The 16,451-nt window shown below is 48.0% G+C and overlaps 1 protein-coding gene across 3 annotated transcripts in view; it reads right to left on the bottom strand.

Moving 5' to 3' along the window:
- The window catches only part of LOC136628110 (rab5 GDP/GTP exchange factor-like), a 31,400-nt gene extending 15,265 nt beyond the window's left edge, over positions 1-16,135 (bottom strand). Inside the window, exons 1-3 of one of the 3 annotated variants that reach the window (XM_066603751.1) lie at positions 16,062-16,135; positions 12,055-12,272; positions 8,100-8,245 (exon numbers count right to left, since the gene is read on the bottom strand). In XM_066603751.1, the coding sequence (XP_066459848.1) occupies positions 8,100-8,245; positions 12,055-12,269 (361 nt within the window). In that variant the 5' untranslated portion in view covers positions 12,270-12,272; positions 16,062-16,135. The other 2 variants (XM_066603749.1, XM_066603750.1) reach the window with 2 other exon arrangements.
- Between the last annotated feature and the right edge of the window lie 316 nt (positions 16,136-16,451).

Here is a 16,451-nt window from a genome sequence, read left to right as displayed (position 1 = left end):
TTTTTCACCTTAATAAAAGGACATTTTTTATACATGTATGGGAGCAGGTTTGTGTGCTTTACAGTGTGTGCACCAACATACAGTTGAAGGACCCTCGTACACAGCTGCAGGAAAAATTAAGAGAACCCTTTGAAATCATCTAGATTTCTGAACTGATTACTAACAAAATGTGATCTGACAATTTTCCAAATATAAACAAACACAATCTAACTAAACTAATGAACTATTGAACCATTTATGTCTTTTACTGAACACATTGAGTAAACATCCACATTGTAGAGAGAAACTCTAAGTGAACCTCAATGTCATATACTTCTCCACAAGTTCATTAGTTCATTGGAAAACAATGTTTCAATTAAGGAAATGAGATTGGAAATGTGGCTTTCACAGGTGCTTTGCCCCAATTAGTAAAGGCAAATAAAGCCTGGTTAGTGAAAAAAAAAAATCTGTTCTTCTCAAGAAAAATTGGTTAGTGTGGACCATGCCTCGATGAACACAACTTTCAGAAGATGCGTTATAGAGATGCATGAAGCTGGGAAAGGCTAAAAGGCAATGCTAAAGACCTCAATCCAAGGTTGGACAACTATAGAATTAGTTCTAGTATCAGTTTCACTGCCACGCGGGAGGCACAGTAAAACCTGACAGTCGGGAAACCTGCCTTACCCAACTAAGAAATGGTTCAAAGTGAAGATCAGTATTTTATAATGGCCAAATAAGAATCCTGAAATTACAGAGATGGTGAGGCCTGACATCAAGAGGGCTGTGCATACAAGCCTCAACATTAAACAAATCTTATTTGAAGCTGTAGGAAACATTTGGTGGAGGGGATTGCTGCTAAAGGAAGATCTACAGGTTATCAAATTCATAGTTTTATAGTAATAATAAATGTGCTTCTTAAATCAGCCTAGGCAAACACATATATCTACCAGAATACGTTCTTCACTCCAAGACAGCTTTCTTGCAGGAAACTTATCTAGGAGAGTGCTCTGGGGCCCCCACCACTGATAAGGAAAAGCTACTTGGATAATGAACTCAGTATAAGGGTGCATTCCCACGAACGTATATTGGCTCGGTTTTCAGGCCCGAGCCGATATACGTTGTCCTCGTGTGCAGGGGGGGGGGTGGATGGAAGAACCAGTGAGCTCCCGCCCCCTCTCTGCCTCCTCTCCGCCCCTCTGCGCTATTTGCAATGAGGAGAGGCGGGGCGGGGGGAGGTGCTAATTCTGGGACCTTAGCCCCGCCCCCGGCACACCTCTCCCCATTGCAAATAGTGCAGAGGGGTGGAGAGGAGGCAGAGAGGGGGCGGGAGCTCAGTTCCTGCTCCTGGCTCTTCCATCCTCCTTTCCCTGCATACGAGGACAACGTATATAGGCTCGGTGTGAAAACCGAGCCGATATACGTTCGTGTGAATGCAGCCCCAGTGTGGTTTGTTCTCATCTGGTTAGAGGTGAAGTGTTTGGTAGCGGCATACACCTGGGCCATTAACATATGTTAATTATAGAGTCATTACATACTAAGCCAATCATGAGTTGTTATGATGTTGGGGGCGTGCATGTGTATTGATGCGTCAATGTCCAACTATATCTGTACCGTTATGATATGAATAAACCAGAAGTGTATTAGAGAATGACTAAGATGAAGTCAGACTCAAATACATTTTCATGCATGAAACGTCTCATTGTAACCAATTTGGAGCAGACTGGTGAAATCTTCTGGAATATGATATTGTTCCCATAACAATGGGTTCACTTATCTTTTTCAGGCATTGTGGATGTTTACTCAGTGTACTTAATAAAGGACATGAATGGTCCAACTGTTTAGGTCTTATTAGCTAACAATAATTGTGACTGAGATAAACAGGCCACATTTTATTAGTAATCAATGCAGAAACCCAAGTCCAAAAGAGTTCACTTACTTTTTATTGCAATTGTAAAATGTGTCATACAATGGGCAAAAATGCACCTTCTCTACAGCAATAAATGTCAAAAAGGGAGTGAATTTCTTACCGAAAATTCCTTTTTCCCGAGCCATCCTGACGGCAGACATGGAGGTTGCACCTTGACCTTGTAGGGACAGGAAGCAAGAGACTTCAAAAGGCTCCTCCTGCCTCCCATTCACCAGTGTCTTCTAAATTACTTACATGGACATGTCGTGGTTAACCAAGGAAGATTTTATTGCTCCGAGACAAAATTAACATGGTTAGTTCTTTTGAAAGTAAACAATAAGAGGGTAACTTACCCGGATTAACCAAAGAAATTATGCACAAATTTACCGCATAAAACAAAACTGTCCAACATAGGAGCCTCTGGGCTACTGGTTTGCGCCCGCACAGGCGTAGGTACCACCGTGTGAATTTTTGGGAGGGAAATACGTGCCGTCAGGATGGCTCGGGAAAAAGGAATTTTCGGTAAGAAATTCACTCCCTTTTCCCAGCGCCATCCTGACGGCAGACATGGAGTATACCAAATTAACTCTTAGGGAGGGACCACTGCTTGCAGGACCTTTCTCCCGAAAGAGAGATCGGAGGAGAGGTCCGTATTCAGCCTGTAGTGTTTTGTGAAGGTATGCAGGTTGGACCATGTGGCTGCCTTACAGATTTGTTCTGGCGTGGCCATGGCCCTCTCTGCCCAGGAGCAGGAGACTGCCCTGGTTGAATGGGCCTTGAGTCCTTCAGGGATAGAACTGTTGCCGGAAGAGTAGGCCTGCTGGATGGTGGATTTTATCCAGCGGCTAATGGATCTTCTAGAAGCCGCTCTTCCTCTGCCCGGCCCCTGGAATTGGACAAAAAGACAATCAGCCTTCCTGAAAGATGAGGTCTGTTCTAGGTAGCATAAAATGGCCCTCCTTACATCCAGGCTATGGTAGTCTCTTTCCCTATCGCCTTGGGGATTTTGACAGAAGGATGGGAGAACAATTTCTTGCTGTCTATGGAATTTTGAGGCTACCTTTGGGAGAAAGAAGGGGTCTGTTTTTAGTATGACCCTATCGTCCTGGATTAATAGGTAGGGTGTTTTACAAGATAGGGCCTTAAGCTCGCTCACACGCCTTGCCGTTGTGATAGCTACTAAGAACACGGTTTTGAACGTGAGGAACCTAATTGGTATCTGCTCGATAGGCTCAAAGGGGGGTTTGCCCAGGTTTTGGAGGACTAAGTTTAGATCCCATGGGGGGACCATACTGCGGTTAACTGGCCTCATTCTCTCTGCTGCTTTCATAAACCTGCGGATTAGTCTATGCTCCGCTAGGGGCTGATCTAGGATGGCCGAGAGTGCTGACACCTGCACCTTCAGGGTTGCCGGCCTCAGGTTTTTGTCTAGACCCTCCTGGAGGAAATCCAAAATCTCCGCCACAGAAGTGTCGAGATTGGAGACTTCCAACCCCCTCCAGGAGGAGAATCTTTTCCAGATTTTATTATAGATAGCAGAGGTCACGGGTTTACGGGACTGGCGTAACGTCGCGATGACCCTAGAGGACAGACCTTGACTTAGTAGCGTCTGTTCCTCAATATCCAGACCGCGAGGTTCAGTCTCTCTAAGTTGGGGCACAGAACTGGGCCCTGCGTTAGAAGATCCATCCTGGATGGAAGGCGGATTGGTTCCGTGATGGCGAGTTTTAGGAGTACCGGAAACCATGCCCTTTTTTTCCCAGTGTGGAGCAATTAGGATCAGTGTGATGTTGCTCTGCTGGACCTTCTGAAGAACCCTCGGGATCAGGGGTATGGGGGGGAAAGGCGTATGCCAGACTGAAGTCCCAACTCTGGGAAAAGGCGTCTAACCCCTCGGCCCTGTCCTTCGGATCTAGGGAAAAGAAGGCGGGGCATTTTGAGTTTTTTCTGGTCGCGAACAAGTCCACCTGTGGACTGCCCCAGGTTTCTGCAATATGACGGAACTCCTCTTGATTCAGCGACCATTCTCCGGGGTCCAGGCGTCTTCGACTGAGGAAGTCGGCTGTCTGGTTCTGGGACCCCTTGAGGTGGACCGCTGTCAGGGATTGTACTGTGGCCTCGGCCCATCTGAAGATCCGGGCTGTTAGTTTCAGCAGATGAACGTTTCTGGTGCCCCCCTGGTGGCGAATAAGCGAAACGGCGGTCACATTATCAGAGAAGACTTTTATGTGTCTCTTCTTTAGAATATCCTTGGATCTGTGAAGCGCTTCCCAGATGGCCCTAAGTTCTCTGAAATTCGATGTCTGGGTACGCAGCGTCGGGCCCCACTCGCCCTGGAGCAGGCGCTGCCCTACTTGCGCTCCCCAGCCAGACTGGCTCGCATCGGTTACTATCGTGATGAAGGGTTCTGTCACCCATGGTGACTCAGCCTGTAGAGTGTGGGTTGACTGCCACCAGCGGAGGGACTTTAAGACAGATGATGACATGGGCATCCTCTTATCCAGGGAGATGGGTGTCCCATCCCAGTTACCCAGGATGGCTCTCTGTAGTGTTCTGGAGTGCGCCTGGGCCCAAGGGATAATGCCGATGCAGGAGGTCATGAGGCCCAGGAGCCTCATTGCGTCCCTAATTACCATTTGCTTTTTCTGGCCGCCCTCCTGTGCTGCCAATCTAAGACTTTCCTGTCTGAGTGGAGGCAAGGACAAGGTCTGAGATACTGAGTCTAGCCGCACCCCCAGGAAGGTTTTCTGTGTTTCGGGGAGAAGACTAGACTTGGGGAAGTTGACTATCCACCCCAATCTTTGAAATAGAGAGATGACCCTGCTAGTGTTGTCTCTGAGGGTCTTGGATGAGGAGGCGATTACCAGGAAGTCGTCCAGGTACGGGATGATATTTATACCTGCTACATGGAGATGCGCCACCATCTCTGCCACTTTTTTAGAGAATACTCGGGGTGCTGTAGAGATGCCAAAGGGTAGGCACTGAAACTGAAAATGGCGTACCCGACTCCCTATTCTGATGGCAAACCTCAGGTATTTATGGTGTTCTGGCAGGACTGGGGCGTGGTAGTACGCGTCTTTTAAGTCGACGGTACTCATAAAGTCTCCTCTTTCGATCAGGGTTACCGCTGACCGAACTGTCTCCATTTTAAACCTTTTGTAGGTAATAAATTTATTCAGGCCCTTCAGATTCAGAATCATTCGAAAACTGCCGTTTGGCTTTTTTATCAGAAATAAAGGCGAGTAGAATCCCTGGCCCTGCTCTACTGTGGGGACCCGAACTACCGCCCCCATTTGCAGCAGTTTAAGGATTTCATTTTCAAAGATATCCTGCATGGCAGGGGATTGTGTGGGGGTGATTCTGAAGAAATTGGGGGGCTGGGTGAAGAATTCTATCCTGTACCCCTGGGCTATGAGCTGCAGGACCCACGGGTTATCTGTTATCTCTTGCCATTCTCGGGAAAAATTTAGTAACCTGCCCCCCACCTGGTATTCTTCTATAGGGGTAGGGGTTGTTTTTATCTTACCCCTGCCTCCTTTGGGGTAGGACCAGCGCCCCGTTTTTCCTTTGCCCCGGTATGGCTTGAAGGATGGCTGGCGTTTGTAGGGAAATCCCGTTCTGGCTTGATCCGGGAAACTGTGAGTTCTGTCCGTGGCTCTTTTTAGGATCTCCTCTAAATCCGCGCCAAAAATGTGCTGGCCATGAAAGGGGATGGAACACAGTCTTCCTTTAGAGGCTGTATCTGCCTTCCAGGTTTTCAGCCAGACTGCCCGTCTGGCCATGTTGGATAATGCGGCGCTTCTGGCCGCCAGCCTCATGGACTCGGCGGATGCGTCTGCCAGGAAGCCTGTTGCGGACTTTAGTAAAGGCATACATTCCAGCAACGCCTCTCTGGGGGCCTTCTGCTTGATTTGGTCATCTAGTTCCCCTAACCAGAGGAACATCGACCTTGCTACGGAAGTCGCTGCGATGTTGGATTCTAGCGTGTAGGCCGTCGTTTGCCAGGCCCGTTTCATCAATGAATCAACCCTGTTGTCCATTGGGTCTCTAAGATGTGAGGAGTCCTCAAATGGCAGAGCTGTCTTCTTTGCCATTCTGGCCACTTGTGCGTCTACTTTAGGGACTTCTTCGTAGACGCTCACATCCTCCTCCGCGAAGTGGAGTCTTTGTTTGTACTCGCGGGACAGGAAGAGATGTCTGTCTGCAGTAGCCCATTCATGCATGATTACTTTTTTCAAAGTATCATTGACTGGGAACACGATGCGATTCCTTGGCCTGAGCCCGCCAAACATGTCGTCCTGTACGGATCTAGGCTCCACCACATCTTCTAGCTTCATTGTATCCCTGACGGCTCTAATCAGGTCGTCCAGGTCCCCGGATGAGAAAAAATACTTCTTATCCTCATCCTTGGTGTCAGAGGGACGGTCTGAGAGTTCGCCGTCTGACAGGTCGCCCGGGGATTGCTCAGAGTCTGAGCTCGACAGCCGTATGTGGCTTGCTCTCTTAGTGGCCTTTTTTTCCCGCTGGGCTGGGGGGAGGCTGGAGATCGATGCCCGGACCTCCTCCCTGACTAGGGATCTAATATCCTCCCTAAATGCGGCCTGTTCATCCGTGAGGATCTTTGAAGTACAGTCTTGACATAACGGTTTTTTGTACGCCTCATCTAACTTTTTGAGGCACAGGGCGCATTTCTTGTACTTTTTCCTAAGGTCTTGCTTAGACCGGGTGGATTCCCTGTCCTGCAAAAGACACATGCATGCACATAAGGGAAAAACCACTACACAATGTTAATCCCTGGGCATAACATTCCTGCAGCAAGTCACACTTACGGTTTGCAGGGCTTCCATCTCTGATTCCTTTGTAGTCATACTTGCCAAAAGTGTAGACAGGATCAGGCAGACAGATAAATCCTTCCCTGAAGGTGTACTGTCAGTGGAAGCTTGCCGGGGGGTCTCCATTTTTAAATCTCCCGCTGGGTCCCGGTCAGCTGGCGGCGTCTGACGTCACCGCGTCACGCCGCGTCCTTAGCTCCGCCCCCCGACGTTGCGCGCGGCCGCGCCGGCGTCCTGGAGGAGAGAGGCTTCTGAGCCCATGGCCCGCCGCTCTCCCCGGCTGAAAGACGCTGCCCGGAGCCCCGTGCACGATGCAGGAGCGGACTCAAGGACCTCTGGTCCGCCGCTCCGATGCGCTGCGGTGGTGATCCCCGGGCGGTCAGACCCGTGGCCTGCCGTGCTCCCGGACCGCGCTGACTCTCCGGAGGGGAGGTAAGCGGGGAAGCAGCCCCATGGACCGTCCGCCCTGCTGTCAGCAGATTCCTCTGGAGAAGGTGAGAGGGGAAAACGGCCCGTGCCGGTGTAATCCTGTGGCTCCCTGGAGGGAGCACCTCTTGCATGTCCCTGTAGGGACAGGAAGCACTGGTGAATGGGAGGCAGGAGGAGCCTTTTGAAGTCTCTTGCTTCCTGTCCCTACAAGGTCAAGGTGCAACCTCCATGTCTGCCGTCAGGATGGCGCTGGGAAAAACCTATTTTTTATATAAATATCTCCACATGTGAATTATTGTCTTAAAGGAGATGTCCCGCGCCGAAACGGGTTTTTTTTTTTTTAACCCCCCCCCCCCCCGTTCGGCGCGAGACAACCCCGATGCAGGGGTTAAAAAAACCACCCGCACAGCGCTTACCTGAATCCCGGCGGTCCGGTGACTTCAATACTTACCGCTGAAGATGGCCGCCGGGATCTTCTACCTTCGTGGACCGCAGCTCTTCTGTGCGGTCCACTGCCGATTCCAGCCTCCTGATTGGCTGGAATCGGCACGTGACGGGGCGGAGCTACACGGAGCCGCTCTCTGGCACGAGCGGCTCCATAGAAGAAAGCTGAAGACCCGGACTGCGCAAGCGCGGCTAATTTGGCCATCGGAGGCCAAAAATTAGTCGGCTCCATGGAGACGAGGACGCTAGCAACGGAGCAGGTAAGTAAAAAACTTTTTATAACTTCTGTATGGCTCATAATTAATGCACAATGTACATTACAAAGTGCATTATTATGGCCATACAGAAGTGTATAGACCCACTTGCTGCCTCGGGACATCTCCTTTAATGTCTGGTAACATCCTCTGGAAGCTACCCATAATGGTATTTGTGTGCCAATGCAGTATATAGTTGCCTGGTAGACCATTTATTCACAGATTAGTATGTACTGTGAGTATCGAACAAGTTACCTGTAGGTTGGTATAGGCTTGAGGTAGATTGCTCACTTCTCACATTGCTATTGATGACATCCTGAACTGTATCTTTTCTATTCAATAGTTGTGTAGTCCCATTCATATCAGGTTTAACCTGCAGTTTTCCCGTGTGATGTCTAAAACTGAAGAGAAGATCAGATCACGTGAACGTGCCATGACACTGAGGGCTTATACAGACGGGCGTGTATTGCATGGACAGCACACTGACTCATTATAGCCTATGGGATTATTCAGACAAGCAATCTTTCAGAATCTTTCACAATGGTCCATGTGAAAGAAATTGCAGCACATCCTACCGTGTTTCCCCGAAAATAAGGCACCCCCTGAAAGTAAGACATAGTAAGACATTTGAAGAAGTCCCAAATATAAGGCACCCCCCGATAGTAAGGCATAGTAAAGTGTGTTTGTATGCAAGTATGCCTGCCGAACAGAACACCAGAGCATGCAGCTGTGATGCTTTTTAGCCCGCCGCCGCTATCTCCTAACTTCACCGTCCGTTGCAGAGAAGCTGCATTCAGGACATGAAGACAGCCACCTGCCGCCGAACCCGATGTTTCCTCCCGTGGCCATCGCTTGTAAATGTGCAGGCATGTCAAGAGGCCCGTCCCCTGCTACCATCCCCGTTGTCTCCTACTGCCAGATGTATCGGTAGATCTGCAGACAGTCTGCCGTTACCCCTTCTCCCGTCACCGTTATCCTGTCCCTGCTGTTCTGTACGAGTGTGCTGTCGTGAGCTCCCCCTGCTGGCCGGAAAATGCCATACTGTACATTCTGTTCCTGCTGTACACGTCTGCTGTGATGAGCTCCCCCTGGTGGCCAGAAGCTGCAATACCATCCCTGATTACAAGTGTTCATTTTTTTTGTTCAACAATAGATGTGAATTATTCTTCATTGAAAAATAAGACACCCCCTGAAAATAAGACGTAGCGCATATTTGGGAGCAAAAATTAATATAAGACACGTCTTATTTTCGGGGAAACAGGGTATTCTCGTTCATTTCACAGACAAGAATAGCGCCTGCAATATGAGGGGTCCGAGCAGTTCGGACAGCATGCGGTTGGGTGTCCATGTGTTGACGGAAGCGTCTTGTGCCCAAGATTGAACTTTTTCAACCTAAAATGGAATTAAAGATTTTGTTCTAATGTGAAGGTCTTGCGGGCCATACCTTTATGAGCAGCTAATCGTAAGTCTATCAACGCTGGAATATTATGGGACAGAGGAAGAACAAATTTGTCATGGCAGTAAAAGTGGATCCACTGTAGATCTAAACCGATCTGTCTTAGGGCTAGATCCAGGGTCTACATCTAGGCTTCCCTGGTTTTCAACCTGTAATACTCCAATCGGGATCTGGTCTTCGCTACAGGAGATCCAAGACCATTCCCTCTTTTTCTTCTGGTATTTTGAGCCAGATTTGTGACAGAACCTCTGATGTGAAATCGGCCAAAGTTCAGACAGAACCAGTGGAATCAGTCATCGTGGCATCTATCCATGGGTATCAGAGGACATAGGGTGTACCAAGAAGACATTCTCCACGCCATTACCCCTCCACCACCAACCTGAATGGTTGACATCTGACAGGGAGGGCTCATCGATTCATGCTGCTTGTTCCAAATTCTGACCTTTCCATTAGAATCGTGCAGCAAAAATCTGGATTCATCTGATGGTTTTTCACTGTTTAATCATGCAATTTTTAAGTTTTTTTATTATTTTTCAACAAACAAAAATGACAAACCATTTTACACTGACATGCTGTTTGCTGCAGACATGAGCTTTCAGATAATGAATATATAACTGACGGGTGACATCAAGCAGGGACTTAATGCTGGGCACCATATCTGGAAATATATATTTTTATTAAACCCATAACAACATAATCATGCGCACACAAATTCATACGAACAACCGACTGAACGCACACCGCTCCCCAGTACCCCCCCCTTACCACGGGGCAAGGACCTATGAAAGAACAAAGGTTCACAGCAAAATTACTAACATAAAGATGGATCGCAACGTGGCAACTTCCAATTCTAACCAGCCTGACCTTGTTCTCTCCAACTTATGTGGACATTTCCTAATCATGCATAGAATTTGACACAGCAGGACGTACTTATTAACTAGTTGGATCCATTGTTTGACAGCAGGGGTATCTGCAGACTTTCAGGCCATTAAAATTATTTTCCTTGTACAAAAATTATAAAAATCTAAAAAAAGAACTTGACATAAAAACCTGACATTGCATCATCAATGAGAGCTAACAGACCAACTTGTAGAGTAAAAATACACAGAAAGTTAAAGGGAAGCTGTCACCTCCCTACAGCACCATAAACTAAGTTATGGTGCTGTAGGGGAGGTGACAGGGATCTGGGGGGTGTATTTTCTTTGTACACACCCGCTGCTTGGTACTAGCGGTGTTCCCCTCTGAAGTCGGCACATTGCACTAAACATCGGACTCTTTTCAAAGTCCCATGCACCTGCTCTCCCACAGACCTGTAAAAGAGAGTGTGCGCAAGGTACTGTGAAAAGAGTTGGTTGGTCAGTTTGGCGCTTGGACTTCAGCGGTGGGCACAGCAGGAATTTTGAAGCATGAACAAGTGCACAAATAATACAGATTCCCATTAATCAGAACTGTTTTTTTTTTTTACCAAGGAGATAACAATTACAAGATAACTGTAAAATAATTTTGATTGGTAACAATATTCTTTATGTTGATCTTTAGATTTTTACTAGTACAGTTTTTCCCTGATAATAAGACCTACCCTGATAATACGCTCTACACCAGTTTTCGGAGGAGGCTTAAAATATAATCCCTCTCCCAAAAATAAGCCCTAGCTAACCCACATTTAAAAAAAAAAACATCAATACTCACCTGGTTCACGGCGTCCTGATGCCTCGCTATGGTCTCCGGCAGCGCTGTGGCAAGCTGCAGTGTCCTCCACACTGACATATCAGTTTCTTTCTGGAGATGGGGCTTTGAATACCCCACCTCCAGCATAGCGAGCGCTGTGATTGGATCGAGTGCAAGCCAATCACAATTGGCGCTAGATTATTCACCGCCATTCAGTGAATGGCATCACTGAATGGCTGTGATTGGCTCATCGAGCACCGGATCTGATTGGCTGAAGCTCGATCCAATCACAGCGCTCGCTATGCTGGAGGTGGGGTATTCAAAGCCCTGTTCACCAGAAAAAAACTGATATGTCAGAGCGGAGGACACTGCGGCTTGCCGCAGCACCGCTAGAGACGATCACGAGGCACCAGGACACTGCGGACCAGGTGAGTATAAGCCACCCCCCCCTGAAAATAAGACACTGTGCCGCCTTTGGGGCAAAGATTAATTATTTACAGGGAAACACAGTATGTTGATTGTGCTACGATGGGAAAATGCATCCTAATAAAATATCTCAGTATTCCTCCAATAAAAAATTACCATGGCATTGCTGCAATGTGGAAGCAAAATCCCATGAAATAGCCTAGGAACTAAAACCATTGAGGGCCATTTACATTGGGTTGTTATCACGTAAAATTCGTTCAAACAAACGGAAATACGCAATAATCATTACGTCTTAGTGCAAAGCCATCATTTACTTTTCGTTTGTCACTCACTTTCAACCAGCATAAAAATCATCGCTGGTTCGCGGGATTCTTGCTGCATGTAAATGCTCCCTGCTCAGCGCTTCACAAATAATGTGTAGCGCTGAGCAACAAGCCAGCGGTGATCTGCTCGTCTAAAGGTTCTGCACGAGCGCTAACAACTAGCAGTGACGTCACCCACTCGTGCAGTTGTTTAGCGGACAGTCGTCTTGTGTAAATGAAGCATTAGATCAGCAGCACAGATGGCAGCCAGACAAAGAAAGAAGCAGACAAGCGTGTAGTAATGATGAAGTCATTCAGGCGGCTCATATGTAAATGGTCTCTCCTGAAGGACACTTACCCGTTTGTGAGGGGCTGAGCCTGCTGCCTCTGCTGGATCCAGCACCGGGAACAATACCCGTGCCATGCTGGGTTACCGTAGAAGCCGCAGTTCTTCCTGCACATCTCCGCCTGGTAGAGGAAGCCTTGGAAAGACGCATTATCCGTGGGAAGGTGCTGGAGGTTCTCATCTTGGTGTAAGGGTATCGCATCGTGTCCTGGCGAGGCAAAACTCATAGTCTGTGGAGATGAAAAACAAAGACCACTTAGCAGAATTTATTTAAAGTTTCTTTCCAACAGAAAAAAACATGCATAGATATTCTTCTTCTATTTTCATTGTTTAAATGTTAATTGCTTTTATGCTGACCAGTGGTAGCCTGAATAACCTTGAGCATAATCGTAATTTTTGTATGCGAGCCCAATTCCCAGAGACTAAAGTCCCTTTTACATGCAAACATAATCTTTCAAAGGACTGAAAGATTTTGCTATCTATTTGCATCAAGTGTTAATTGAACACTATTAGTGGCCATTAACACTTTATCATCTTCATTTGCATGTAAAAGGGCCTCCAGGAGCTATTTGCAGAGCCCAGTGTGTGAATAATCACATTGCCAGCTGTGCAAAAAGCTGCATTGTTCTCTTCCTGGCTGCTGGCAGATTACAATGTTATCTGCTGGCTCCCGTGGAGATTACAGCATGAGGTCTATTGAGAGATACTTTATTTCTCTCTAGCTGAATCATGGATTTTAAGCTCCCCTTTAAGTCATTGTTCAAACGAAAACTGCACATTGCCTGCATTTACATGTAATGACTGTCACTCATTTTCAGTCGTTTGAATGAATTTTGAGCGATAATCGTTACGTGTAAATGGGCCTTTTTGCTCGGGGGAAAGCCTGGCTTTCTGTGTACAAATTCAACACCACCTCTATTAATTGATTTATCCCTTTCACTGCCAAGGATGTTTGTAAGATGTCATACCTTTAAGGGCTTCCTGTGGCTAGACTATTAAGGCTAGAGCTTAGTATCATATTATGGAGGGGTGCTAGGATGGAAGCTGCAAGTGATCAAGAAAGACCCCAGCCTGTCAGGGTCCATTCAGATAGACCACTTTTCCATTTTCACGGACACCACAAGGATCTATTAAAGCCAATTCGGCTATTCATATCAACACTTTTTTCATACAGACCGATAGTCTGCGTGAAGAATAATAGCCGCACGTCCTATTCTGGTGCACGTCACGGATGAGACTAGGGCATTCACTATCCACTACCCCCGCCTCACAGATGGCGCACAGATGTGAGTCTGCTATAAGTTGTGCCCCAGATTGTGGCCCCTCCAGATCTGGTGAGCAGGTCCGGATGAGCGTGGATGAACTCCCCACATCCTGAACTTTTATTCTCAGGAGATGTTGGGTCTCTCGGGTTCTGCTTAGGTCACAATTTTAGGTCCAAACCTTTTTTATGCATTTTTCTCACTACAATTTGATGCTAAATTGCATGAAGGTGCCCTAAACTGTAAAGTAGTGGGCGGCATTCTGAAATGTGGTCATGGGGAGATCATGTGTGCAGTGTCATTTTTAGGTTTTAATTCAGGTTTCATTTGCATTTGTCAAAAGTGTTAAACCTGCCCTTATAATAAAACAGTAAACGGGGTATCCACTGGGCGGGGGTCCGCTGGGATACTAAGTGAAAGGGCTGCTAAACAGAGTGACTGCTGACAGGTATCCGGCAGAGGGGATGATCAGGGTGGGGGGCGTTAGTAACATTTGGTTATTTTATTTTGGTCACATGCCTGCACATACCCCGTGTCACTAGGCCAGTCTCACACGTGGTTTTACAGCATTTTTAACAGAATTTAAGAACATGCTTGACAGCGTTTTTAATGCACCCCGATAATGCAATGGGTGATGCGGTGCACTAGAAAGCGCTGCAATGCACAAAAATAGAACATACAGCGTTCGATTAGCGCTGTTAGAAATGCTGCACTAAAACTCTCATCTGAGAAGCCCCAATGAAATCAATGGAGGCTCAGTGCTGCATTTTTAGTGGCATTTGAAACACCTGCTAAAATGCTGTAAAAAACGCACGTGTGAGAGCGGCAAGCATTTCCAATCTACTGTGGGATTACATCACAGGGGCCCAAAACATCATTGTGAGACCCTCAGGACAGTAACAAACGGAACTGTCATTAATGACCCAGACGTCACTTCGGTGTCTGTCTGACGGGCTCCTGTTATATACGGAGTATAGAATGTAGGTGACTGTGCTATTGTTTACTCTAAATATAACGGAACCATGGTCCATCACCAAAGCGATGCCCGCCTCACTAATGAGAGGGTATTGTTCTGTCACATTGCTGTTTGAGGCACCTGTGATGTAACCGCCAGCTGGAATCGCACAGCGCAGTGAGGAGCATTGTGGGAACGCTCTGTTAAGCTGCTTTCACACAGCTGAAAAATCGTGCGAGATTAGTGTGTAGCGAGACACACATCTGGATGAGTATGAACTCTATTCTATTGAACGGGGTCATGTGTTTGAGCAAGGCTTTCCTGCATCATACTGCGATGTGGGAAAAAGATAATCACAGTGTGTCTGATCTTCAGGCGTTCCCTAGGGAAACCACCTATTGTTTCCTAGGGGGCCGGAAAACACATCGCACAGCAGTTTCACACCGCGCCGGAGCTTCCGGTCGGAGACTCTATAGTAGAGCCGCCACAAAATACTGGAAGAAAAAGCGCTGCAGATGAGTGGAACGCGAACGGACCCTATTATAATCAATGTGGTCCGTTCGGCGCTGTTCGGTTCTGTCCTGAGACGGAGGCTTTCGGTCACGGGGATTCACTGAATGGAACAGGAAAGTGGAACCCCGAGGGCATATGTAAAACCACCCTCAGGCCAACGTCACAGCAGCGATCGCGATATGGGGCTGTGAATCCCCCGTATCGCCCTCGCCATCCATGTGAAAGCCCTGAGGTCAGAAGGGATGAAGAGAACCTGACAGCTGCGGCGGTGGGGTCGCGGAGTTTCTCCCATTGTTTTCATTGGCAGACCCTGCATTGCTGCACCAAGTACATGGCACGATGCTGCCGCCAGCGCCATTGAAGACAACAAGACGTGATGCAAGAGAACGCAGCAAGGTACAACATGCCGCAGTTTGTTTCCCGCATTGCATTGTGGTGCCATGCAGGAAAACATCTCTCGTGTGTGTGACCTCATGCAGAATGGCGTTCATATCTGCGCGTCTCGCAGCGCACTAACCCGCACGATTGTAGCTCCTGTGTGACACGCTCTCAGGCCTCCGTCACACAGCGTTTAGTGGGTGTTTGTACCGCTGCAGTAAGCCTCCAGGGCCTCTCAGACCAGCGGTTAGAACACTAAAACCACCGCTGGACACTCTATTTTCAGGGTTGCAACGCGTTTTTGACGCCCTGCATCGCCCATAGAAACTAATTGGGTTGGGGGGGAGGGGTGTTATAAACACTGCCAACGCTGCTTACTTTGCCCCCCGGGAGGAGGTGAATGGTGATGTCATCAGCGTGTTTTGCCTGCGTTGTAACGATGTTTATCAAGTGGGGCATAATAACAGCGGCTGGTCAGATGACCGCGTCCCCACAGACGTCTCGCTGCGTAGGAGGGTCCGCTTCACTCAGGAAGATAGATCAGTAAAACAGCTGATGACATAACGAGTCCCACAAACCCCTGGATGTAACAAGACGGGTATGGTTTCATCATAACGCCCCCTTCGGAGATCGCTCGTCGCCCCCTTCGGGGTGGAGCGCCAATTTATCATCTTTTCTAGGTTGCAATCAAACATCCAATCAACCACAAAGAAGTGACTCCTCCTGATCGCACGATCGCTGCAGCCTTACATTGCCAATGACTGGGAACATGTCTTCCACAACGGCTCAGTTAGTATTATGATGGAGACTTGCACTCCCTGATGGTCCCACATGAACAGCAGGGAGGCGGCCGGCAGACAAGCCCCGCCACATTCACAGTCCTCCCTCTAACCACCGGCACCACGACATACCCTGCAGCGGCTCTCACCGGACTGTCACATGACACTCGTCCCAACTGATCACTCACTTCCGGGTCAGCAGTTGCCGGAAGCTCAACACCGGAAGTGCCCTGCGGTTACCATGGATACCACAGCCTCAAGTTGAAGTGTTATTTGGTGGTGGATTGTGAGCTGCTCCGCTAGGGGGCGATAAAGGCACGTGTCTGCGTGCTGCTAATGGTGTACGTGCCCCGAAACCGCCCGTACCGCCGACACTAAACCAACATTTCTGTAACTTGAGGCTGTCTTCACACGAGCATACATACGCAGCTATTTACCCACGTAGATACGCGGGGCCAACCGAATTAATGCATTGTCTCTGATGGCCGCGTATTTACGTGGGTATATAGCTGCGTATGTATG

Source organism: Eleutherodactylus coqui, chromosome 5 (assembly GCF_035609145.1).
Source record: "Eleutherodactylus coqui strain aEleCoq1 chromosome 5, aEleCoq1.hap1, whole genome shotgun sequence".
Lineage (NCBI taxonomy): Eukaryota > Metazoa > Chordata > Amphibia > Anura > Eleutherodactylidae > Eleutherodactylus > Eleutherodactylus coqui.
The sequence above is the reverse complement of the archived record's forward strand: the minus strand, read 5'-3'. Positions and strand labels throughout refer to the sequence as shown.